This window comes from Melanotaenia boesemani, chromosome 14 (genome assembly GCF_017639745.1).
Source record: "Melanotaenia boesemani isolate fMelBoe1 chromosome 14, fMelBoe1.pri, whole genome shotgun sequence".
Classification (NCBI taxonomy): domain Eukaryota; kingdom Metazoa; phylum Chordata; class Actinopteri; order Atheriniformes; family Melanotaeniidae; genus Melanotaenia; species Melanotaenia boesemani.
Genome location: NC_055695.1, coordinates 18,709,059 through 18,735,121, shown reverse-complemented (window position 1 = coordinate 18,735,121; position 26,063 = coordinate 18,709,059). Strand labels below are relative to the sequence as shown.

Sequence of the window (26,063 nt, the reverse complement as noted above, 5' to 3'; positions counted from 1 at the left end):
TTTGGTTTCTCCTAGACATCAATGAGTGTGCCTTGGACCCAGACATTTGCCAGAACGGCATTTGTGAGAACCTCAGAGGAAGCTACCGCTGTATCTGTAACATAGGCTATGAGTCTGACTCGAGTGGCAAGAACTGTGTTGGTGAGTCATTGTTTGTTTTTAAAGGTTCTTTACTGCAAAATTAGCCATGTTTATGAAGTAAGGTAGGCATATGTAACTGTTTTAGTCTTTTAGACAGTTGTTATGACACTAGGCTGGACTGAGGACAGTGATTCTTTTAAATCTTCATGTTTACCACTTTGCAACTTTTTTACGAGGGGTACAATACACATCATTCTTTGTTGCTGTTGTTCTGATGTAGGAAGTTAAGTGTTGTCCTATAATTCCTATTAAACGGTTTCTGTAAACCCTTTCTTCAAAGATGTCTGCATTGCAGCATCTGTATGTGTGTTCGCGGATGCTGACATCAAGCTGAAGCAGAATTTTTTGTAAAATTTTGAAATGTTGTCATGACCTACTGCCATGATCACCAAATATTCCATCTGTCCTTCCTACAGACATCAATGAGTGTCTGGTGAACAGACTTCTATGTGACAATGGCCTGTGCAGAAACACTCCTGGCTCCTACACATGCTCATGTCCTAAAGGATTCATCTTCAAACCCGACTCAGAGACCTGCGAAGGTGAGAGTTTGGTCCGTCACTGGTTGCATTGCTGTGTTTTTAATCTGTCAGGGTCCTTTTGAGTTGGTCTTACCAGATGTGTTGTATATACTTTCCAGTAAACATGTGGTTCATTAAAAGAGGATACACATATTGTAACAACTACTTACACTGGACTCTCAGCTCTGACCTCAGGTGTGTGTTTGCACGTTTCAGATATCAATGAGTGTGAGTCCAGTCCATGCATCAATGGAGCATGTCGCAACGTGGCTGGATCCTTCAACTGCGAGTGCAGTCATGGCAGCAAGCTGGATTCTACAAACACCATCTGCGTTGGTAAGACTTTTAACCTGTCAAATACTAAACATGAGTGTTAATGGGAACTAAGTGCTGAATTAGTCTTTTCTTTCGTATCATTTTAGATAGTTTAGATAGTTTTCCCTCACAGAGATTTGCCACAGATTCAAAATTATGTGTAAAATCTAAGACTCTTAGATAAATCTAAACCTGTTTCTTTGAGAGTTTTTTTTTTTTCTTTCTTTCTTTCTTTGCGGAAATTGCTCTGAAAAAAATTTTGCTTGGGAAATGTTTGATTTGAAATAAAAATGCGCTGACAACATTTGTTAGGTTTGTTGTTTGGGCTATTTTGGTTGGAACACTGAATGTAAGCAAGACTGTTTACACGAGAATTCTTGAGGGTATCTTTAATCAAGCCTTCTTTGTTGTTCTTTGGCTTTGCAGACAGTATGAAGAGTACTTGCTGGCTCACAATACAGGATAACCGCTGTGAGGTCAACATCAACGGAGCCACGTTGAAGTCTGAGTGTTGCTCCACACTAGGAGCAGCCTGGGGCAGTCCCTGTGAACCCTGCGAGATTGGTCAGTTCTCATGCACAGTTAAATTCATTCAACGTGTTTACAGTTAAAACAACAGTCTAACACAAATCTTGGTGAAATAAATGTAATAGTAACTAAAGGCCTGTCGTGATGAAGACTGACTACATCTGGTTGCATCTCTGATCTCTGTCACTCATTGAAATGTTTTACCATCATGTGACAAATTGTCAGTAGCAAATGCCCAAGATTGGTGTATCTGTGTACACTGTATGTAAGCATGGAAAGCAGTCAAGCCATATAGTAAACATCTGGCTGGTGTCAGTAATAACTAAAAACAAACAATATCCGTATACTCTTTGCATACAAAAATCTTACAGAAAATGTCACACATACTTGTTATCTTCTGGTTTCTCAGACACTGCTTGTTCTCGAGGATTTGCTCGCATGAAGGGCCTTGTTTGTGAAGGTACGAATATTTACCCACTCCTAACAGAGTCTGCTTCATTTACTGTTATCTTCATATTCAATCTGCATATTCTTTTTCAAGCCACCATCCAAAATAATACGCAGACTAGCCTTTAATTCTCCAACTATTATCATTATTATATCTTGAGAACATTTTTAAAATAGTTAGCCAGTGTTCCTTTCAGATAATCACAATGTACAGCATTTGTAATTTGAATGATGAAGCACCAGAAAATTGTCCTTTTCCCTAAAACAGCATGTTTTTGTGTGTTTAACTGATTATTAATGCCTAATGACATGATAATGAGATGTTGCACTTCCTGTAGACATTAACGAGTGTGAGGTATTCCCTGGAGTGTGTACAAATGGGCGATGTGTGAACACCCAGGGATCGTTCCGCTGTGAGTGCGCAGAGGGTCTGACCTTGGACAGTACAGGACGCACATGTGTTGGTAAGCAGACAGTAAATTTGTCCTGCCAATGTTTGTTGTTACTGCACAAGCATGGCTAACTGATTTTTTAATCACTTTCTCTAGATATGCGTAGTGAGCAATGCTACAAGAAATGGCATGAGGATGAGTGTGGTGAGCCACTGCCAGGAAGGTACCGCGTGGACATGTGTTGCTGTTCTGTGGGTGCTGCATGGGGAGTCGATTGTGAGGAGTGTCCCAAAGAAGGCACGCCAGAGTTCAGAACCATCTGTCCCCGAGGCCGCGGCTTTGCTAACAGAGGGGATATTCTGACCGGCAGACCTTTCTATAAAGGTACAATGTTTCTCAAATGACTCAATATAGATGCCTTGGACCTAAAATGCTGTTTGTCCAATTGCATTTGAAATGTAGTGTGCTTGTAAAGGGAAAACATGCCAGATATTTAACCTTTCATTGTACTATAAATGTGTTTCGTTCTAGATGTAAATGAGTGCAAGGTGTTCCAGGGTCTGTGCACTCATGGAACTTGCAGAAACACTATTGGCAGTTTCAAGTGTCGGTGCAACAACGGCTTTGCTCTTACAGCCGAAGAGAGGAACTGCACAGGTTGGAATGGGGCAGAGGGAATCAGTTTTATGTAAGTTGTTTAAAAAAGTTTCTGTCACACACAGTCAACACTCAGCCGCCTTTTGTTTTGTGCTTGTGTTTTAGACATCGACGAATGTCGAATCTCCCCTGACCTGTGTGGTCATGGTACATGTGTCAACACACCTGGCAGCTTTGAGTGTGAATGCTTTGAAGGCTACGAAAGTGGCTTCATGATGATGAAAAACTGCATGGGTAAGTTTAAAGCACACTCACTAGGACATCTATATAAAACACACTACTTGAATTCATATCCACAGTGTGAAATCATTGGTTATATTTTTGCATTTATTTCATGTTCTTCTGATTAATTTTTTATCTTCCTCATGTTCATCTTTATCCTTTCATATTATTGGATGACAGACATTGATGAGTGTGAGAGAAACCCCTTGTTGTGTCATGGAGGAACGTGCTATAACACAGAGGGAAGTTATGAATGTGAATGTCCGACTGGATACATCCTCAGCAATGATGCAGCTGTCTGTGAAGGTGGGACATACATGCTAAACAACATGCTATATGTGCATACACAAATGCTAATGTGGTGTAACATTACTTATCCTGATTGAATTTTAAAAACATTTCTTTAACAACAGTAGGCATATCATTTGGTATTTATGCACAGTCAATGTTCAAATAACTAATTTATTATACAAGAACAAAATATCATTTAATTTTCTATCCTTGCTTGCTGGTTCAGATATGAATGAATGCCAGCTGAGTGACAACTTGTGCAAAAACGGGCAGTGTGTCAACATGCCGGGGACCTATCAGTGCTCTTGTGACACCGGCTACCAGGCGACACCAGACCGCCAGGGCTGCGTTGGTGAGTAAAGCAAGTTTTACCAGTATAAAAAAATTGTAATGTTTGATAATGAAAACATTTAATAAATGTGCATTATGTTTGTCTTTTATTTTCTTTCCTTTTATGTTTACCATTGGGATTGAGTGATCTAATCTCTGATGTTGCCTCTCCTTGCAGATATTGATGAGTGTACAATTATGAATGGAGGCTGTGAGACTCACTGTACCAACTCGGAAGGCAGCTATGAGTGCAGCTGTAGTGAAGGTTATGCTTTAATGCCTGACCTCAGGACTTGTGCAGGTAAAAAAACAGCAAAAAATGTTACTCATAAGCTAGCATCCTGGTTTTTTTTTATAGGTTTTATTTAATATTTTCTGGACCTTTGCAATTTGGTGGTTCAATGTGACAAAAATAAAATCTCTCTCTCTGCCGTATCTGTTAGACATCGACGAGTGTGAGGAGACTCCAGACATCTGTGATGGAGGCCAGTGCACCAATATTCCTGGAGAATATCGCTGTCTGTGTTATGATGGTTTCATGGCTTCCATAGACATGAGGACCTGTATAGGTATGATGATAAACAATCATTTTCAAGTTACTTTAGAAAGAAGTGTTGCCATCTTTAAACCCATTCTTGTGCATTCTGCCTGCCACGTTTATTTTTTCATTCACTGAGTTACACAGGTCTAGAAATACTTTTGTTTCCATTTAGCTGTCTGTGGGACTTTCTCTGTCACACTTGTTTTCTGTCACTCTCAAACCCACTGTGACAACACTGTTGCATAACCAGTGTCTGTCTATCCCTGTCTATCCAGATGTGAATGAATGTGATTTGAATCCAAACATCTGTCTCCATGGTGACTGTGAGAACACTAAAGGCTCTTTTATCTGTCACTGTCAACTGGGATACTTTGTCAAAAAGGGATCAACTGGCTGCACAGGTACGAACTCACACACACACACACACACACACACACACACACACACACACACACACACACACACACACACACACACACACATTTTATTATATATATATATATATATATATATATATATATATATATATATAAACATCAGAGACCAAGCTGTCACAGAGCGGTCTGAGCCTGTGTGTCCATATCTGAGCTGAGTGTTATGACAGCTCATCCATGCATACAGTAGTTTCAGGTCTATGTTTTAGAAATGAATTATTTAATCACAGCCCGGCACAGCTCAAGACCAAGCATTACTGCTAGTATAATTAAAACTGCTGCGGTTAGTAAAAAGCAAAACTAGAGCATTAGTTTGCACGAGCATTCCTCTCCTGCAAAGTAAAGCCGATGATTTTACTGATGTGGAGTTTTTGAGATTTTGGATAACTTTGTGATAATGCTGCAAATTTCAATAGTTACAAATAGTCTCACTTTTATGTTAAATATTTAATATTAAATATGTGTATGATAGAAATTAATTGTAGTAGCACAAAACAGTTTGAAAGGGCACAGAAGAGCAGATTTATTTGGCTGATTTAAATGATAAATGTAATCAATACTATATCTTCTGTTCTCAAACTAGTGAAATGTAAATTTCATTGCAGCAGTGTTTTTCTCATTTGCAAACAGTACTGAACTTTGCTTGAATATAATGTTTTTTCTTTAATGGTGTATGGCATCCTCCTTCACGTCTGCTCACGTATGAAACTAAAAAAGATGCTATTTGCTTGCAGTACCTACTCAACCATGCATAAGGACATTAAATGCCAATAGTTCCACCATAATTTCTTCCATAAACTGTTTTGTTGGCTTAATCAAAAAGAGGATAATTCTTGTTCTTATTTGTGATGATGGTTGTGGGTTGTGGTGCTATTATACAGAAGTACCTACAGTTGAAGACAAAATCTCAAGCAGCCTGAGTTGTTTCACTGATCTTCATGTTTCCAGATGTTGATGAGTGTGAGATTGGAGCTCATAATTGTGACATGCATGCTGCCTGTATCAATATGCCCGGAAGCTTCAAATGTCGCTGTCAAGATGGCTGGGTTGGAGATGGCATCAAGTGTGTGGGTAAGTCCACACTCAGATCATCTTAGCTGCAATTTATAGATCAGATATTAGTTTAAAAGAGAAAATGAGGAAATAGAATTCTTTCTTTTTCTTAACAGAAAGTTCAACTGTTCCAATAAAAGTTCTCTTTTTTTCTGCAGATCAAGATGAATGTTCTTTAGAGGATCACAGCTGCAACCCCAACGCAGACTGTGTCAACACCCCGGGATCATACAGGTGTACATGCAAAGAGGGCTTCAATGGAGATGGCTTCTCATGCTCTGGTAAATAATGTCCTGATGTATTTTAACTTTTTGTGCACCCTAAGTTTGTTAAAGCAATTTAGAAAAATTAGATTGAAAATACAAGCCCCAAAGTAGGATGAAAACAAGAAAAATGAATGCATCTTTGATTGCTGACATTGCGTAGCAACAAGCTCAGGTAACAAGGGTTATACAAACAAATATAACAAGTATATATACAAATTAGTATAAATAAAAAGTAAAATAGAACTACTGGATTAATAAACAATTATGTATACATAGATATGTACATATACATATAGATGGCACCATGCAACCCTCTGAGTTTACCAATGTATTGACAGACAAGATGACACCCAGTTCTCAGTTCTCAGAGGCAGGTGAACTTGTCTGACAGATTAAAAGAGTGACCAACCATGGATACAAATGACAAATAAGGAGCAGGATATCCAGGGATAAACCGGGGATCAATTCTACAAAGTAAAACAGGAAGCAAAATAAAAACACTCAGCGAGCTCAGAGGTCTTCATCTGAACTAAGAGCTAGAACAGCCTGACATCTTGAACTGAAACCTAAAGAACAGACTGAGAACATAATACAACACTAGAAGCAGAAATCCAACAAGAACTAAACTCACTAGTAACAAAAAGACAAAGACGAGATGAGAAAAACTATGAGGCAAAAATCACTTTTTGTCCTTAAAGGTGGAAAAAAAGTGAAAAACAAAGATCTGGCCAAATATATTGTGAAGTGCTGGTTTCCTGCATTCTGAGGAGGATTGAGCCTGTCTTTAAATATAAAGTTGAGTTTTATGATACTTGCTCCTACGATGTAGCTTGTACTAAAAGTAATGAAATCCGTGTAAGGTCACACAGTTTCACATTATTTAACATATCACACTCACTCCTGTTTTATTCTGTATAATCTGTTTTTAGACATGGATGAGTGTGCAGACAATGTCAACCTGTGTGAGAATGGTCAGTGTCTGAACGCTCCAGGAGGCTACCGCTGTGAGTGCGAGATGGGCTTCACTCCTACAGAAGACAGCAAAGCCTGTCAAGGTGCTGCGCTTGTTCTTTTACACTCTTTTTCTACAGTTCTTTCTCCAGGCAGGTTTTTGGAGATGACATTCTCCTTATCTTTGCTGTCTCTTCCACAGACATTGATGAGTGTAATTTCCAGAACATCTGTGTATATGGGACATGCCAGAACCTTCCCGGGATGTTCCGCTGTGTGTGTGATGATGGTTACGAGCTGGACCGCAGTGGAGGGAACTGCACTGGTATGTTCAGAATTTTAAGTGAAAGACAGTTGCTGTGTTTCTTAAACTTCTATGTATCATGTATAATGTAGCATCATGTGATAGCAAACACATTTGGATTGGTAATACAAGAGTTTTGAACAATAAGAAAGCAAAGTATTAATAACTCAAATTAAATGTTAATGTGAATTAATTTATATATGGAGGTAGATTTTTTTAATAAATGGTGCTGTGTGAAGAGGATATTTTTGGGAAAAGTAAGTTTGGAAAAATTCAGTGTGTCACAACCCTCATGTTTGTATAAAATAGCAGGTTGGCATACAGTAGCTCAGAATGTCTGTTTGTTGATGCTGCAGATATCAACGAGTGTGCCGACCCTGTGAACTGCATCAATGGACTCTGTGTGAACACACCAGGAAACTACCTGTGTAACTGTCCACCCGACTTTGAGCTGAACCCCACTGGAGTGGGCTGTGTGGGTGAGTTGCACTCTGAGGTGTGAATAAAGACACCTCAAATCCAATATATTATATATATTGTATATAAACAATAGATTATAGTCTGGAGCCTGTTATGGACCATCCTTTCAGACATTACTATTTAGGAATAAAATCTTTGTCTTACTGGTATATTTCACCAGTAAATTACAAGGTTAACTCAGAGACACAAACAAGCATTAATGCTCTCACTTAAATTAAGATTTACCAGCAGCCAAAGATGCATGTGTTTGGATTGAGGAAAGATGAGCACCAGGAAAAAAACTCCACACAGAAAAGCTTCAGTTAAAGTTTGAACAACTAGCCATCTTACTGTGAGCTGAGAGAGTTATCCTCTGCAGCCACCTCACAATGCATATTCACACATCTTAGAGAAATCACAGTTCTGCTGCTGCAGCTTGCACACCTCATGTGCACATGAGGCGCACGGACTGGACTCAGCAACTTTGTAATTAGAATTGCTTAGGCTGAACTAATGCTTTTCTGTATTTCCGTCAGACATCCGTGTTGGAAACTGCTTCTTGGATGTCCTTGCTCGTGGTGATGGAGGAATCTCCTGCAGTGCAGAGATCGGCGTGGGTGTGACCCGAGCTTCCTGTTGCTGCTCCAAAGGAACAGCCTGGGGAAACCCTTGTGAACTCTGCCCCTCCTCCAACTCCAGTACGCACAACAAAACCCTGATCATAATAATTTACTTTAAATATTAGCCTCTAAATTCATCTCCCACTTAAAATATACAAATAGTTGGGAAAGTCAGATTTAAAAAAAAGTCATCATGATTTGATACATGTCTCTATCTTGTAGCGGAATACAAGACTCTTTGTCCAGGAGGAGAAGGGTTCAGACCTAACCCCATTACTGTGATCCTGGAAGGTAAACGATCCAGTTTACTTTCATTTCCAGCTTTGTATTAAAATAGCTGCAGCTACACACCAAGTTGAGACTTCCATTTCACAATTTTGAAGATACATTTTAACAAAAAATGAATATATCATTGTCAAATTTGAATTATTTTGTAGATATTGATGAGTGCCAGGAACTACCAGGTCTCTGCCAGGGTGGACACTGCATTAACACATTTGGCAGTTTCCAGTGTGAGTGTCCAGCAGGCTACTATCTGAATGAAGACACTCGCATCTGTGAAGGTATCTTCAGATCCCTTTTTTTTAACATTATACAATTAACCTACTAGTAAACAATAATTTTTCTTACTTTATGATTTTTTTTATTTGTTATTATGTCTTTGCAGATATTGATGAGTGTACGACACATATTGGGATCTGTGGGCCTGGCACTTGCTACAACACACAGGGCAACTACACTTGTGTGTGTCCCCCTGAATACATGCAGGTCAACGGAGGAAACAACTGCATGGGTGAGTGGGAGTATCACTTAAAATCAAATTTTATAGAAATACTCTTTGTGGCTTTGCTTGTGTTTTTTGCTTTTGTCCTTGTTTTGGGTCAACATCTTATTTCTTTAATGTGATGCAGACATGAGGAAGAGTGTGTGCTACCGAAACCACAATGACACGTGTGAAAACGAGCTCTCGTTCAACATGACCAAGAAGATGTGCTGCTGTGCCTACAACGTGGGGAAAGCTTGGAACAAGCCATGCGAAGCTTGTCCTACTCCTGCTACCAGTGGGTTTCAATAAAAATCTGATAACATACTTTGAAACAGCTTTGGAAATTTTCCATTACTGTCCACAAATCTCTTCTGCCTGGATTTTTCTAGTTGAGTACCAGTTGCTGTGTGGTAACCAGGCTCCTGGTTTCATTATTGATATCCACACCGGCAAGCCAATTGGTAAGGGCACTAAAAATAAAAAAAAAGTTCTGACATTCAAACCACTACCTTCTGAGCTGAAAGTTTTACTGTTGACATGATATCTTTCTTGTTTTTTGCAGATATTGATGAGTGCAGGGAAATTCCAGGTATCTGTGCTAACGGAGTGTGTATCAACCAGATTGGGAGCTTCCGCTGTGAATGTCCAATGGGCTTCAGCTACAACAACATACTACTAATTTGTGAAGGTTGGTCTTGAGGCTCTCCAAAGCCTTTTTTTTTTCTTGTTTTTCTCTCCATGTCTCAAGTAGCAAAGGATGACAATGGAAGACATATTTCCAGAACAATCTTACAAAGCATTTTGTTCTTTTCTTTTTTATACACTAAAAAACAAAACACACACTATTACCACAACACACTGCCTCTGCAGTGTTTATTAATGTGCCCCATACATAGTTTAACAAATATTGTTTCCAGCACTACTTAAAATATGTTAAATCACAGCATTCACACACTATTAGGAGCATGCACACACACACACACACACACACACATACAGTACACACTTACATCGACACAGTGACTCTCTCTTTAGCTGAGGCACTTGTACAAGTGTTCCACTCAGTGAAGCTAATGCAACCTTTATTTATCATGAATTATGTCCTTGTAAAGACCAGTATAGTTGCTCTAAATAGGGCGGCCTGTCAGAAACATCAATCATCCAGAACCTAACTGTGACTGTCTGAACTGTACAAAAGACAAAGCAGAGCTGTTGTGTTTTCTCTCCTGCCGTCTACAAGATGATAGCCTACTTTGACCAGAGACTGTGATTGATATACTGCTTCTCTCTTTCCCTCTCTGTTATAGATATTGATGAGTGTAACAGTGGGGACAACCTGTGCCAACGCAATGCCAACTGTATCAACATTCCTGGCAGCTACCGCTGCGAGTGCTCACAAGGCTTCAAACTGTCTCCCAGTGGGGCCTGTCTGGGTGAGTCCGGCCTGTCTGACAGGCCTTACAAGACTTTTCCATCTGAGAATACCGGAGTAGAAGACAGATGGAAGGAAAATTGGAAAAATGTAAATGCAGGAAATGTTAGTTTGTGTTTTGTGTTGAGGGGGACATTTGAAAACCTGCCGAGTATTGATGAGTGTTTATGAATTGGTTGTTTTTCCTGCCGAGTATTGATGAGTGTTTATGAATTGGTTGTTTTTATTGTGTTGAGACAATAAAATATTCTGCTGTGATTTCTGTATTTAGTTCCCTTTACCATTTAGGCTTAATATACCTAGTTGAATAGGGTCCACTTCAGTGTTTTACATTTCAGCACAGCGCTGCCAGTGGTTTGAACATTTTCCCATATCGTGCTTGAATCATAACATTAACTCTATTTATTTTCTGTGTTTGATATTTCTATGCAAAAATAGCCTCTTAGTTGGACAAACCTGAATATGTCCTCATTGCTTAATTCATGTCACCATTTCAAATCTTCAAAAACTCATCATATTTGGATTTTCAGAGTCTGACAAATTTTAGGCGGACAGTTTTAGGTATTCGAGTGAACTCTATATTTTGGAAGGCTGTTTTGAAGAAGCCTTAGGTCTGAATGGGTTAAAGGGAGAGGACAGACAAAAATGTATAAGATGTCCTGCAGCAGTTGATTAAATGAGAAATTTCTTACTCTTTTTTTTTTTTTTTTGTAAAGCATGTAGACTGTAGAAACTGAAATAAAAATGATAAACCTGCATATGAGCGTAATACGAGGTCCCTAACATTTCTTATATGCTTTACGTACTCACAGATCGTAATGAATGTCAGGAGATCCCTAATGTGTGCAGCCATGGACAGTGTATTGACACACAGGGCAGTTATCGGTGTGTCTGCCAAAATGGATTCAAAACCACCGCTGATCAGACAATGTGCATGGGTGAGGAATGCAATGAAAACACAAAGTCTTCAATATATATTCATATATTCATATATATTTGTAATCTAACACAGTATATAGTTGCTGCATAATGTTTAAAATGTGTTTTTTTGGTGTATATTTCAGACATCGATGAGTGTGAGAGACAGCCGTGTGGTAACGGCACCTGTAAAAACACTGTGGGATCCTACAACTGCCTGTGCTTCCCTGGCTTTGAGCTCACACACAACAATGACTGCATGGGTATGAATCGTTTAGTGTTCAACACTAGTTTCCTCTAAAGGTCGAAATCTTGACAAGAATTTGGCTGACATATTATTACAAATAAAATAATGATGCCCTTTTCTTTGGCAGCATTACACACAGCCAGACATGTAATAACATTTAGATTTGGTTTCACCGATAAGGATAAACATGAGTCTACATTATTTGTGTCTTTGATTCTTGGTGCAGAAACGAAGCTTTGGACACAAAGAGCTCTAAAACCAGGAAAAAAAACGTTATTCTCTGAATTGTTTTTCACCTCACAGACATAGATGAGTGCATTGCCCTTCAGGGCCAAGTGTGCAGAAATGGACAGTGCATCAACGGGCTTGGTTCCTTCCAGTGTCTTTGCCATGAGGGTTATGAAAACACACCTGATGGGAAAAACTGTGTTGGTGAGTCACTTTAATTCACAAGACTAATAAAATCAGGCTGAGGCTCATGTACATATTTCATATACACAGGCTTTACTATTCTTATTTTTCACAGATATCAATGAGTGTGTGAGTCTGCCCGGGACATGCTCTCCAGGAACCTGTCAGAATCTCGATGGGTCCTTCAGATGTATCTGCCCTCCTGGCTATGAGGTGCAAAATGACCAATGCATAGGTAGGACACAAGCATACCCACACAGTTAATGTTCTGCACACAGTCAAACCAGTTTATTATAGTGGCCAAAGTTTTGATTTACATCTTTACTCTAAGATCAGGGAGAAAGGGACATTGGACCATCTGCTTCAGTTTGCACTAAGACATGTACATAAAGCAAATGCACCTGTCCTCTTTTTTATTGCCCTCTTTTACGCCCACTTCCCAGATATCAACGAATGTGATGTGGAGCCCAACATTTGCCAGTTTGGCACCTGCACCAACACCCCCGGCAGCTTTCAGTGCTCCTGCCTGCCTGGATTTGTACTCTCTGAAAACAAACGACGCTGCTATGGTGAGAGCAGGATATGGTGGAGGAGGATATTATTATTGACAGTAAAGAACACACAAGCTACCACATGTTCAGTGTGAGCAGCACAATCAATGAACTGACTTGAATTTTTCTTCCTCTTGACAGACACCAGAGAGAGCTTTTGTTTCACCAGATTTGAGGCAGGCAAATGCTCTGTCCCCAAAGCCTTCAATACCACCAAAGCCAAATGCTGCTGCAGCAATATGCCAGGAGAGGGCTGGGGACTTCCCTGTGAGCTGTGCCCACAAAAGACCGATGGTGTGAACTGCAGACGCACAAGTTCATAAAGACGTGCTCAAAGTGTGAACTGTAAAATGTTAAATGTGCCTGTTTTTTCTGTTGTTCAGTAACTGCTTTTGACACTCTGTGTCCTTATGGCCACGGAGTCCTGCCCGGACCAGGCAATGTTCGTGAGGGTGAGTGTCACAACACTCATCTAGCCCCTTAAACATAAAAAAAACATGAAGAAAGGAGCTTGCATAAATTTGAAAGGCTAATTATTGTTTACTCTATTTAGACATGAATGAGTGTCTGGATAACCCTGGAATCTGCCAGAATGGCATTTGCATCAACACGGATGGTTCTTTCCGATGTGAATGTCCCTTTGGATACAACCTGGATTACACTGGAGTCAACTGTATTGGTAAGATGGTTGCTTCTATCAAATTGTGCAATACACAGATTTTCAACATAATTAATGCTTTGTTGGAGTCAAAGACTAAGAACTAACAATTTTTGTAATTTATTATGAAAATGCTGCAGCTGTTCATGCAACTAATATAGAAATAGATGTATGGCTTCTCCTTATGTGTAGAAGCTGTGACCTTTTTTTTCTGTGTCACACAATGTATCTTCAAATTCATCATGTCTTATGATGTTTTTTTAAAGACAGATTGTAGATTTTTTCTGCATTAGTCAATTTTTTTAAGCTACAAATTGGTGGTTTTAAAGTCTAAAATAATATGAAAATGTTTTCACTTCTGCTGTCTCTGGTGTTTCCAGACACTGATGAGTGCTCCATAGGAAACCCATGTGGGAATGGAACTTGCACCAATGTGGTGGGAGGTTTTGAGTGTTCATGCCAGGAGGGCTTTGAACCTGGACCCATGATGACTTGTGAAGGTCAGTGGTTCATACACTCTAATGGCCACTTGTACAGTTGCAGTTATTTTCAGGATGATGTAAACTAACAGTAAATTAAATCTTCCTGGCTTTCTTGACTCAAGACATCAACGAGTGCTCCCAGAATCCTCTGCTTTGTGCTTTCCGATGTGTCAACACGTTTGGTTCCTATGAGTGTATGTGTCCCACTGGTTATGTGCTGCGAGAAGACCAACGCATGTGCAGAGGTGAGTGCGCAAAAGATCAGAAATGAACAGTTTTACTTGTAGCTTATAAATTCTGCTAAATTATCAGCAATAACTCTTTAAACACAATCAAAAAATAACCCTCAGGGGAATTTACAGTTTTACCTAATGGCCCCCTGTCATTGCCTCCTTGATAGACCAGGATGAGTGCTTAGAGAAGCTGGATGACTGCATATCTAAAGGCATGTCCTGTAAGAATCTGATTGGCACCTTCATGTGTATCTGCCCTCCTGGCATGCAGCACCGACCAGATGGAGAGGGATGCATGGGTGAGTAAAATTGCTTCAGCCAGAGAAATAGGTTACAGAAGAGCACAGATGTTGCTTCTGTACTTACCCACTGTACTTGGTTTTGTACTCCAGACCTGAATGAGTGTCACGCCAAACCTGGCATCTGTAAAAACGGGCGCTGTGTCAACACAGTGGGAAGCTACCGCTGCGAGTGCGATGTTGGCTTCGAGCCAAGCTCAACTGGAACTGAATGTATCGGTAAGATCACAACTGCTGAAGATACCCAGAAACCCTAAGTCCTCAACAAACCCATGTATTTTCCTATTGTTCTTTCCTTTAGACAACAGGAAGGGCTACTGTTACACAGAGGTTCTGCAGACTATGTGCCAGCAGTCATCAACCAACAGGAACAGTGTGACCAAGTCTGAGTGCTGTTGCAATGCGGGTCGAGGCTGGGGGTCACAGTGTGAGCTGTGTCCACTGCCAGGCACTGTACAGTACAAGAGGATGTGCCCATATGGACCTGGCTACACCACAGATGAAAGAGGTGAGGACAAAAAGTGATAAAAAGTACAAAACGTCACTTGAAATTCCCTCTTTACCCACAAGAATCCTAGTTAGAACAAATTAAATCAGAACTAGAAAATATTAGAGTTCAAGATGTTTCTGTTCTTACAGACATCAACGAGTGCCAGGTGTTGCCAGATCTGTGTCATAATGGACAGTGCATCAACGCCATCGGATCCTTCCGCTGCCACTGTAATGTAGGATACAAGGCAGACTTCACCGCTACATCCTGTGTTGGTATGGCTGATCTCTGCCCTCTTTGTCTCAAACACTCAGTTTGGTTAAAAGGTTTTATGATTAAAAAAAAATGTTAAATACATTCACATAACTTTAATCTTAATATTTTAATTTACTTTGAACATTTGCCTTGGCACCGTTCCTCACATTTCTCTTTTGCTTTGTGTATACTTCAGATGTGGATGAGTGCACTCTGTCTCCAAAACCTTGCAACTTCCTGTGTAAAAACACAGAAGGCAGCTACCTGTGCTCCTGCCCCAGAGGATACAGCCTCCAACCAGATGGAAAGACCTGCAAAGGTAAATACACTTTGTCTGTAGCAGTGTCCAGAAATCAGTTCAGCATTTGTGGCTGATTACAGGCTCTGTTTTGTGCACAGCTACATTCAGTAATTTATATTTAATGCATAGGCTGTTTAATTTGTTCTGTTATGTTTAAATTCAGACTCTGTAGATGCTCAATAGTTTTAATACCTACTTATTTTCCTCTAAGATTTGGATGAGTGTTCGACAAAGCAGCACAACTGTCAGTTCCTGTGTGTTAACACCATCGGAGGCTTTACCTGCAAGTGTCCTGCTGGCTTCATTCAGCACCAGACTGCCTGCATCGGTGAGTCCAACACCAGATCTGTACAAGAGACCCAGCTACAATAAAAGTGAATTAAAAAGGATTAAATAGGATACAAATGAATTAAATAGGATAAAAATGGCTTTAATGGACCATCTGTTTCTTTATTCTTTGCAGACAACAATGAATGTTCAGCTCAGAACAGCGTGTGCGGTTCCCGAGCCTCTTGTGTCAACACGCCTGGTAGCTTCAACTGCGAATGTTCCAAAGGATTCTCCTTGGACTCCACAGGCCTAGAGTGTGAGGGTGAGCAGAAGCATCTACAAAGATCAGCATCATTCAGTTAGAAGTAGCTTGTTCATTTGGTCTGTTTATTTAAAAGTGTTCATTTTTCATTTTCCTCAGATGTGGATGAGTGTGGCAGTAACCATCGCTGTCAGCATGGCTGTCAGAACATGCTGGGAGGTTATCGCTGTGGCTGCCCTCAGGGCTATGTGCAGCACTACCAGTGGAACCAATGCGTGGGTGAGTTACTGTGATTTAGAGTTTGGGAGTTTTTCGTCAGAACAGTAATCAGTACGGACACACCACTGGGTGCATTGCAACAGTGAGCCAGGAAATTTATGATGGCATTTCCTTTTTGGCTCTTGTGAAATTACATCAGGTATATGTTTATTTTAAGTATAAATTAACTTTACAGTCACACAACTATATGATAAAAACAAATCCTGGAAGGATCGCATCAACTCCACAAGCTACTAATATGCATGCAGATCAGGTGTCAAGCAGTTTAAAGGCAAGGCAAGGCAGTTTATTTGTATAGCACATTTCATGTACAGGACAATTCAAAGTGCTTTACATAAAACAAAGACATTACAGATATTTAGAATAGTAAAAGGCATCAACACATAATCAACACATAATCACAATAAAATAATAAATTACATTAAAATGATTAAAAGCAAGATAAGTTCAAAAAAGTTACCGTGCAGATTTTATGCATAGGCGCATGAGAAAAGAAATGTTTTTAACCTGGATTTAAAAATGTCTACATTTGGGGAAAGTTTCATCTCCACTGGCAGTTTGTTCCACTTGTTTGCAGCATAACAGCTAAATGCTGCTTCCCCATGTTTAGTCTGGACTCTGGTCTGGACTAGTTGACCAGAGTCTTTGGATCTAAGAGCTCTGCTAGGTTTATATTCTCTGAACATATCACAGATGTATTCTGGGCCTAAACCATTCTGGGATTTGTAAACAATCAGAAGGGTTTAAAATCTATTCTGTGACTGACTGGAAGCCAGTGTAAAGATTTCAAAACTGGTGTGATGTGTTCAGGTCTCTTAGTCCTGGTTAAAACTCTAGCAGCAGCGTTTTGGATGAGCTGCAGATGTTTAATGCTCTTTTTAGGAAGTCCTGCTAAAAGACCATTACAGTAATCCAGCCTACTGGAGATGAATGTATGGATGAGTTTCTCCTGGTCTTTCTGGGAGACTAGACTTTTAATTCTGTTGATGTTTCTGAGATGGTAAAAAGCTTCTTAGTGACAGCTTTGATGTGGCTGCTGAAAGTCAGGTCTGAGTCTATCAACACTCCCTTGTTACGAACTTGGTTGGTGATTTTAAGAGCCCGAGTCTCCAGGTGTTTGCCAATGCTGACCCTCTTCTCTTTGCTACCAAACAGAATAATCTCAGTTTTGTCTTCATTTAATTGTAGGAAATTCTCCCTCATCCAGGTGTTTATTTGCTCCAGACACTGACACAATAAGTCTATTGGACTGCAGTCATCTGGTGACAGGGACACATAAAGTTGTGTATCATCTGCATAACTTTGATAATTAATGCCATAGTTCTGTAATATTTTACCCAAAGGGAGCATATACAAGTTGAACAGAAGAGGTCCAAGGACTGACCCCTGGGGGACTCCACAAGTCGTGGCCACTCGCTCATATTCATAGCTGCCGATCGTAACAAAATAACCCCGGCCTTCTAAATAGGACCTGAGCCAGTTAAGGACCTCTCCAGAAAGTCCAACCCAGTTTTCCAGCCTGTGCAACAGGATTCTGTGATCTACAGTATCAAACGCAGCACTGAGATCCAACAGAATCAGGACTGATACTTGACCAGAATCAGTATTCAACCTAATGTCATTTAACACTTTGACCAGAGCCGTTTCAGTGCTGTGATGAGGTCGGAAGCCGGACTGAAATTTATCAAGATTTCCACTTTCACTTAAAAAGTCATTAAGCTGGTGAAATACAACTTTTTCAATAATCTTGGAAATAAAAGAGAGGTTAGAGACAGGTCTATAGTTGTTCATTATAGAGGCGTCTAGAGTCCTTTTCTTTAGGAGTGGCTTAATAGCAGCTATCTTTAGTGACTTGGGAAAAATGCCTGATGCCAGTGAGCTGTTAACTATCAGTAGGAGATCACTTTCTACTGAGGTAAAAACTGTTTTTAAAAAGTCGGATGGTATCATGTCCAGAGTGCATGTTGTTGATTTCAAATGCCAAACTGTTTCTTGTAGGACTTTTAAATTCACCATTTTAAATTGCGACATGACATCAGAATTATTTCAGAAAAGCACATCAAAATACTTAAGGTACGTAAGGTAATCCTTGTCAAAGTGTAATTTTCTGAAACAACTGCAGGAATTATACATGACAGCATCATCTTTAGCTTAAATTTACTAAGCACTCACCATCTACTGTGTTAATGTCTTCATCCTCATATATCTCAAAACATCCCTCATTTTACCCTGCAGATGAAAACGAGTGTCAATCTGGGACGGTTTGTGGCTCTGCCTCCTGCTACAACACACTAGGCAGCTTCAAATGCGTGTGTCCATCAGGCTTTGACTTTGAGCAGAATGGTGGTGGCTGCCAAGACGTGAACGAATGTACCTCGGGCACAAACCCCTGCATTTACGGCTGCTCCAATACGGACGGAGGCTACCTGTGTGGCTGTCCTGGAGGCTTCTACAGAGCAGGACAGGGGTGAGGGAGATTACATCAAGCAGATAGTATTTTATTTTTTTAAAAAAAGGGGAAAGAGAGTTTAATGTGTTGTTGGTATTAAATCTAAAATGTGTTTGTCTCCATGCAGTCACTGCGTATCAGGCTCAGGTTTCCCAGGCCAACTTTTGGAGGGTGAGGAAGATGACAGTCTGTCTCCTGAAGCCTGCTATGAGTGCAAGGTCAATGGAGGTGGAAAGAACGGACGACACAAGCGAAATACTAATGAAAATGAACTCAACCAGGTAAATGTGCTGACAAGTCCAAATCTTGGTGCTTGTCACAGCTTTTACTATTTTTACAGACTAAAATGAGTTGCTGTTCTTATTAGAAATCAGTCAACTGTTTATCTTTGTCCTCGCTGTAGGAGCCAACAGTGAGCATGGCCAGTGTGGACACCCAGACCTCCATTCCCATGAACCTCTCACTGGCTTTGCTTCTCAACAAAGAGCCTTTACTCGAGCTCTTGCCTGCCCTGCAGCCTCTGGAGCACCATGTACGTTACGTTATAACCCATGGCAACTCTAACGAACACTTCCGCCTACTGGAACGTCGCGACGGAAAGAGTGTGCTCAGGCTTGGTAAGAGACCACCTCCACCGGGATCTTACCGAGTAGAGATTACTAGCCTGCCGCTCTTTGGGCCCCGTCGACTACATCAGCTGGAAAAACAACATGACAGTGACTACCTACAAGGGGAAATAGGAGATGCCCTGCGCATCAAGCTTCACATCCATCTGCACTGAGCTCAGAGTGTGCATGCAATCCCACTCTGGACTGAGTTTTAACCTTTAATCCAATAATTCCTGCACCCTGTACCCCCTCCTTACACCCCCTTACAGGACCATCCAACCGACAGGGGGGTGATCTAGGGCTAAGAAAGACTGAGTACATCAGCCCAACTCTACCACCACATTGTTACTGTTCAAGTTATCATATGTTCATGTTTTGTGCTTTTTGTCTTTTTTTTTTTTTCACCTTCACTCCACACCTACCTGACCCAGCACTCATTCTTCACTGAAAGCCTGTGGAGGAGATGGCAGAGAAGTCCTTTTATGCTTAGACTCATACAGAAAAAATAGCACTTTCTTTTTAAGACAAGAATAAGAAATTACTCTGAACATGAAAGTGGTTGAAGTGCTGTGAGAAGTCTTTATGCATCATGTATGGTCATTTTTAAACCCCATAGGGCTGCATGAGAAGCTTTCGTCCTGTTTAATAGTATGAAAAAGTGATATTAAGGCTCATAATAACTGGTCTGAGGACTCTGCCACCTCTCTGTGATCTTGAAAAAAACAGATCACAACACTGGGGATAAAGGTTTGTCATGTTTTGCCCCTCTCAGTATTGTAGTATGTCATTTTAATGTATTTGTGCTGTTTGAAAAATGTTAACACGAAGGACTGCAACATTTACACAGCATTTCAGGTTCTTAAGTCCATAGCACTCTCTTCCTTATGGCTGGATACCAACCAAATGTCAGATTAGAAGACAGCACTCGAGCTGTATTCTGCTCTGATGTGACTGATTTTTGCTATTGCCCATGAGCAGCGCAAAGCAGGGATTAGCGTGTTTGCGTGTGTGTGCTGTCATGTTTGGTTACCTCAGTACCTCGCTCCAAGTTGGACACCATGCTGTGATGCTGACTTTAAAACAAAAGAGGGTGCTAGTGTCCCTCAGCATCCGTCATGGGCAGGGAATACACCAGCTAGTAGCTCATAGACTTTAAAGAAGGTAGATCAGGTCCTTTATTTATCCTCTATGGGATTTTGACTTCAGGTTCATTGATTTTGGACCTGAGAGGAAACTTTTTTATTAAATGGATTTTTTTTTCCCCCACGTCAACCATCAGAGGCTTTTAGCTTCTCTTAGTTTTACTACAAACTTTCAAATGCTTCAGGAGAACAGAGTTGTATCTGATTAAGCTGACTTTATCTCACTTCTTTGACTTTACTGTTCTGTAGCTCGTTGTCTGAGGACTGAGCCATGTTTACAACACAAAGAGACCTTGCTGGATGGAGCAGCAGTCTCAAAGGTACATGACATGTTAAACTGTAAAAGCATTGCTTTACAGTATCAGGCCACGCACAGGTGAACACGAACTTCACAAAAAAAAATAACGTCAGGTCATACTTCATTACTCGTGATTGTGTTTTTTTTCTCTCAAAGAGAAAAAAAGGTGCTACATGATTCCATCTCTTTCGCTGTACAAAGAAAGTGCAGTCTTGAATCTGGATTGCAAAAGTTTACCTTTTTTTTTTTTTTTTGCTAAGTTTTATGTGTGTGTCTGTTTTTGACTGAGAAACCAATATTATCAAACTTGCTTCTTGAAAATTAAATTGTATATTTTTAAGTGAAATGTAGATTTTTCTTTTAACAGTCAAGGAAATACAAAAGTATAACAAACACTCAGTAAGATTGAAGACTTTAAGTGCGTTTCACTTTGTTTTGATTTAGAAGGAACCTCTCCCCCTCGAAAAAAAAAAGTAAAATGTCATCATCATATCAGCCAATCATTGACTCACATCTGTTTATTATTCTAATCCTGGAAAATAAGACAGAACATCACACACAGGGAAGTTTACACTGTCTGTACTGTGCCATAAGAATCAAAGCAAACTTGCAAACCCTGCTGGGATCTATGGTGCTAAATAACAATCCTGTTTTTTTCCTCTTTTTTTGCCATTTGTTTGGGGGTTTTTTAACATGCAAAGTTGCTCCACTGTACCACAGCCTACAGTAGATAGTTTTTATAATACATAACCATTTTCTAACCGGAGAACCTTTGTATACTTTGTATCTTTAAAGTTAATTTGTCTTTTTTAATTCATTTGCCATTTTTGCTTGCTGTATCCCAGCTTCAGTGTCAGACTTGAATTTTGTCATCGACTGTTTGCAGCAAAGTCTCAAATACTATAATAATACAGAAAAGAGCAGGAAGTTTCTTTTTAAAATAAATAAATAAACTTGACTTTGGATGATGCCAGAGTTTAAGTGAAAGCTGATGACAATCATGCAGTCACACCCACCCGCTGAAGCTCACTGAATAAATCAGCCATGATGGTATCTTTTAGTATTCTAAAAGATCATGCAATGAAGAAAACCAAAGATTTTTAACACCAAATGGAATCTGTAAAATCAGCGTGATTCACGTGATATTGTAAACTTCTGTCCAATGACAATTACAGCAATAAAATATTGTGGGTTATATTTTTAAGTCTTGTCTTCTTGTCTTTTTTTCTCCCTAATAAAAACAACACAGAGATCACCAAAGTAGTAAATAGCAGTCATTTTTTATTTAATTTTCAACATGAACAATGCAAACTCCCCACACTGTTCAACTACCAGCTCAAATTAGAGAAGAGTAATTAAGGAAGAAAATATCATTTCACCGTTTTAATCCAGTGTATCAAAAAGAAAGCAGATAGTCAGAAAAATACAATCACAAAAGAGCAGAGCTTTCAGCTTTGCCACCTTCTAAAACAGGCTCACATGACTACCTGAAAAATCCACAGTCTAAATACTGGTTGAGTAACAGGAAGAGACAAAAGATAGCAAAAAGGAGACTCCAAAACTTGAGTCTAGAATAGAAAAATAAAGCTTTCTTTTGCCTAAAGGTTGCTGTTTGCTTCATCACCACACTTGGCAGGCAGACTAAAGCAAAGGTCAACATAAACTCTACTTGCAGTGATAAGGGAGTATATAGTTTCAATATGGCTTCTCAGATATAGACACAATAATACACACAACATAAACATGAACAGACACAATTTCATGGAAACTACCTCCTTGGGTCTTCAAAAGCATCTGGAGCTGCAGTGCTGTTTGAGGATCAGAATCAGCACTACAAAGTTTCTGTTCCTTGATCAGCACTTAAATCATAGACACTTTGTACTGGACCACAGGTTTTTAAAGGGGCATCTGCTTAAGTGTAAACTCCTTCATTTGAGTTCTGCCTATGAGGGTGTTCAAAAATGCAGCTTTGAGGTTGTGAGAGATGTGTCCAAAATCATATAGTGTAACACTGACAAGCTCTGGGCTTAAGGAAACTTAGGCCAACAATGATAGTGTGGTGTGGTAAAATGTTACAGTAGGTCAGGTTAAGGCAACAGTGCAGGTAATGGTTTTTGTTCTTTGTTTTCCAAAATCTGAGCTAAAAGTGTTTGTGTTGCAGGGAGAGCCTCTTATGATTTCACACAGTCCTGCAGCCTCATATTTACACCAGAAAACAGTGATTTAAACCTAACAAACTTTTCTTTAGTCTTCCCAAAAACAAAAGAAAAAAGTCTGTGTGGAATGAAATATTTTTTCTCTTGTCCACAACCAGTTTTTACCCTACACCAGTGCATAATCAAACTGACCCCTCTCCAGCCCCTCCTTGTGGTCAGTCCAGGATGATGCAGGCATGCGGCTGTAGGGGTCCAGCAGGATCCTGAAGCACCTGACCAGCAGGAAGACCAAGAAGAGCATAAGGAGGCCTACAAAAGCCAAGGCGGTACGCTGTTCTGTGTCCATTCCAACCAAAGCCAGAGGGGGGCTGCTGCTGCCGCCGCCAGGACTGCCAGGCAAGGAGGAGCTGGCCGGGGACAGCAGCAACTCGTAGTCAAGTGTGGCCACATCATTCATCCTCCACGGGGCCCGGAGACAGGGCTTACACACTGAATGGATGGTGGGTGGGTTAGGTGGAGGTGTGGAGAAGGAGGGGAAGGTGTTCATTAGGGGTGATCTAGAGACCTTTGTTCACCTTAGTTAGCAGGTAAGTATCAAGAAGTTGACCGTGAACTCACTGTGATTTATTTGTCTAAAATGTGTGCATTCTAGTCATGGTACACATTTCCCTTTAGTGGGCACTTTATGTTATCAAATCTAGGTCAGTCAAAGTGACGTGACCCAGACAGATCTGACCCTAATCTACTCTGACAACGTGACAGACACACACACACACATATGTACACACATAAACTTTTCAATTAATATGGACTACTTTCTTCTGTCACACATTTGAGAGAGTGACTAAAAATTCTGATGATGCTGTATGGCTTCCTTATTTGAGTGGCCTCAGGCAGTAATTTGTCTAGTTATCAGAGTCACTCTGCCACATCAGTTCTAATTTCCACCCTCAATCAGAGCAGATAGGGCATGACACTGCCTCCTGCTAATGCAAACAAACACACAAAGATCTCTGATCAATGTCAAGGTCAGTGTCTGCCCGACGAGTCAATGGTGTGCAGATGGACATCTAACACCTAGTTGGGTTCAGCTGTTTAAGCGCATGTCTGGGTGCTTGAGCCACTGACACAACTGTTATAAAACCAATGCTATTCAGAGAGTCTGTAAAGTCCAGCAACCAAGTGTGTGTATAGCTGTGTGTGTGTGTGTGTGTGTGTACATGTGTGAATGTTTGTACGCAGCTAATTAGATCCAGAGGTCAGCCGATAAATGGCTTTGAATATTAAACAGCACATAACCTTTTCTGTTGCTGCATACTAAATGCAAAGTTTTCCCTTCATCCTGCTAGCTGGAGCACAGTAAGTGGGTCAGAACTGTCAAATGCTGAAAGAAGTTTCTTCCACTGTTTCGCCTTCCGGACGACTGCTTTAAAAAACATGCGCCTCTTGACAAGAGAAGCAACAAGAGGTAGAGAATGTTTTGTGAAGGTCTGAGTTGATCTGTTAGGTAGGATGATCTGTCAGTCACAAATGAAAAGTGCCCTCATGTCAATCCAGAATGTTTATGATGCTTTTCCAGCAGTCCTCAGCAGATGTGACAAAGGGGTGTTACCAGATATATTATCACCAGGAGTTCCTGGTCATGCTGAGCCAGCAACCCCCCCAGCCTAAAAGAAATAGAAGCAATTTGTTAGAAAATTGTCCAAAAATCACATTATTCAAGTTATCAAATATACACACAACAGTGTCCAGTTAAATCCGATTTGCATCCTTTTTACATTGATTTCAATGTGGACCATAACAAGCTAACAGCTATTCCCTCCTCATTTCATTATGCAGTGTGATTATTGCAACCCTCTGCTCACTAAATAATGGTGGCATTAGCCTTGTGTGTGGAGAACACTGCACCACCACCCCCTGTAATGGCACTCAATTAGGAAGCCGGTTATGGTATCATTATTGCTGCATTAGGAGTAATGAATGCAAGATTATAAACACTGATATGGCATTACCTCACCCCCTTTTTCAGTGCAGTCACGGGGGGCATGTGTTCCCTTGTTGACCCCTTTCCTTCGTTTGCTCATATGATGGAGGAGAAGACAAAGTACTGCAGAGCCTCATTAATAATCTAAAATCACATCTCCTGTGGCAGACCAGGTTTCAAATCATTGAGGGAATGTGATACATAAGTCGTTTACACCTGCTTACCTGTCTGGACAGAGTGGTGACTGGGCTATTTGTTTAGACAAATGTGGTGCCAACGGATATGAAGAGAATTGTGTGTGGGTGTGTGTGTTTTAATCTTGTGCTTTAGAGAGACAAAGACAAGAAAGGCAGAGGGAAAACAGAAAAATAAAGAAAAAACGTATAAAGACTGATAGAGGAACTAGTGATGGATGAGCAGAGCAGAAGTTCATGTGGTGAACGGGCAGCGGTATAGAGGAGAAAGGAGATGTTCACTGGCACAGACTGGACTGACTCTCCTCTGCACAACCATGGCAAAATGCCCCCTCCATATACTGCCTGTGTCTGCCTCTCTGTCCTGTTCAGTTCAAAGGTTTTCTATCTGCTCCTTCATCACCCAGTGTCTCCAGGGCGCTAGCTGCACCAGGCTGGCTGGCAGCAGGGTGACACATGGGAGTAACAGCCATGCTACGAATGGTGTGTATGTGTGTATAGGTGTGCGTGTGTGTGAATGCAATTCCAGATTTTACTGACTTTCAGCAATATGAGACACAAAACTCTGCATTATGAGAGGCACAAATTAGTCATTAGTTTAATTAAAGAAAAGCTTCCAGATACAGCTCAGGGTTATGAGTCAGGAAAGGTGGTTGGACTGTTTTATAGCAGAAATTTTGATTATTTAAGCCAGAACCAAAATTCATTTAGTGCATCTACTGAACTTTATTTTCTAACAAAATCAGCAAAACTTATTCCAAAGACAAAACTGAAGGTAGAAGAAACCCCAAACAGCTAGCAACTGAATGGCTGCATCAAACACATCGTAATGTCAATGGGCTGAAAATTTCAGACTACGGAAGAATTTGTGCCCAAGTATAAAAAATAAATTTTAATCTAATCAAC

At 40.3% G+C, this 26,063-nt stretch overlaps 2 protein-coding genes across 2 annotated transcripts in view; one reads left to right on the top strand and one right to left on the bottom strand.

The window, feature by feature from the left end:
• fbn2b (fibrillin 2b) overlaps positions 1–22,027 on the top strand; it is a 66,176-nt gene extending 44,149 nt beyond the window's left edge. Inside the window, exons 17-64 of the mRNA XM_042006764.1 lie at positions 16–141; positions 558–683; positions 879–998; positions 1,404–1,541; positions 1,915–1,965; positions 2,291–2,416; positions 2,501–2,728; positions 2,876–3,001; positions 3,107–3,235; positions 3,404–3,529; positions 3,741–3,866; positions 4,023–4,145; positions 4,288–4,413; positions 4,661–4,786; positions 5,768–5,890; positions 6,031–6,153; positions 7,068–7,193; positions 7,292–7,414; positions 7,750–7,872; positions 8,389–8,550; positions 8,695–8,763; positions 8,910–9,035; positions 9,140–9,265; positions 9,384–9,533; positions 9,628–9,699; positions 9,801–9,926; positions 10,546–10,671; positions 11,483–11,608; positions 11,735–11,851; positions 12,139–12,267; positions 12,362–12,481; positions 12,690–12,815; positions 12,939–13,091; positions 13,181–13,249; positions 13,351–13,476; positions 13,836–13,955; positions 14,060–14,182; positions 14,338–14,469; positions 14,563–14,688; positions 14,771–14,977; positions 15,109–15,234; positions 15,411–15,533; positions 15,727–15,843; positions 15,979–16,107; positions 16,207–16,326; positions 18,562–18,793; positions 18,903–19,056; positions 19,179–22,027. Of these exons, the coding sequence (XP_041862698.1) occupies positions 16–141; positions 558–683; positions 879–998; positions 1,404–1,541; positions 1,915–1,965; positions 2,291–2,416; positions 2,501–2,728; positions 2,876–3,001; positions 3,107–3,235; positions 3,404–3,529; positions 3,741–3,866; positions 4,023–4,145; positions 4,288–4,413; positions 4,661–4,786; positions 5,768–5,890; positions 6,031–6,153; positions 7,068–7,193; positions 7,292–7,414; positions 7,750–7,872; positions 8,389–8,550; positions 8,695–8,763; positions 8,910–9,035; positions 9,140–9,265; positions 9,384–9,533; positions 9,628–9,699; positions 9,801–9,926; positions 10,546–10,671; positions 11,483–11,608; positions 11,735–11,851; positions 12,139–12,267; positions 12,362–12,481; positions 12,690–12,815; positions 12,939–13,091; positions 13,181–13,249; positions 13,351–13,476; positions 13,836–13,955; positions 14,060–14,182; positions 14,338–14,469; positions 14,563–14,688; positions 14,771–14,977; positions 15,109–15,234; positions 15,411–15,533; positions 15,727–15,843; positions 15,979–16,107; positions 16,207–16,326; positions 18,562–18,793; positions 18,903–19,056; positions 19,179–19,556 (6,425 nt within the window). The 3' untranslated portion in view covers positions 19,557–22,027. The remainder of the gene's footprint in view (positions 1–15; positions 142–557; positions 684–878; positions 999–1,403; positions 1,542–1,914; positions 1,966–2,290; positions 2,417–2,500; positions 2,729–2,875; positions 3,002–3,106; positions 3,236–3,403; positions 3,530–3,740; positions 3,867–4,022; positions 4,146–4,287; positions 4,414–4,660; positions 4,787–5,767; positions 5,891–6,030; positions 6,154–7,067; positions 7,194–7,291; positions 7,415–7,749; positions 7,873–8,388; positions 8,551–8,694; positions 8,764–8,909; positions 9,036–9,139; positions 9,266–9,383; positions 9,534–9,627; positions 9,700–9,800; positions 9,927–10,545; positions 10,672–11,482; positions 11,609–11,734; positions 11,852–12,138; positions 12,268–12,361; positions 12,482–12,689; positions 12,816–12,938; positions 13,092–13,180; positions 13,250–13,350; positions 13,477–13,835; positions 13,956–14,059; positions 14,183–14,337; positions 14,470–14,562; positions 14,689–14,770; positions 14,978–15,108; positions 15,235–15,410; positions 15,534–15,726; positions 15,844–15,978; positions 16,108–16,206; positions 16,327–18,561; positions 18,794–18,902; positions 19,057–19,178) is intronic.
• A 57-nt stretch (positions 22,028–22,084) lies between these two features.
• On the bottom strand, positions 22,085–23,528 carry LOC121653347 (cortexin-1-like). The gene has a single exon (XM_042006765.1). It carries the CDS (start codon positions 23,524–23,526, stop codon positions 23,146–23,148), a length of 381 nt encoding a protein of 126 aa, XP_041862699.1. The 5' UTR covers positions 23,527–23,528; the 3' UTR covers positions 22,085–23,145.
• Between the last annotated feature and the right edge of the window lie 2,535 nt (positions 23,529–26,063).

Coding starts and splice junctions, on each gene's coding strand:
- LOC121653347 (XM_042006765.1), bottom strand. CDS start 23,526: ATGAACACCTTCCCCTCCTTCTCCACACCTCCACCTAACCCACCCACC.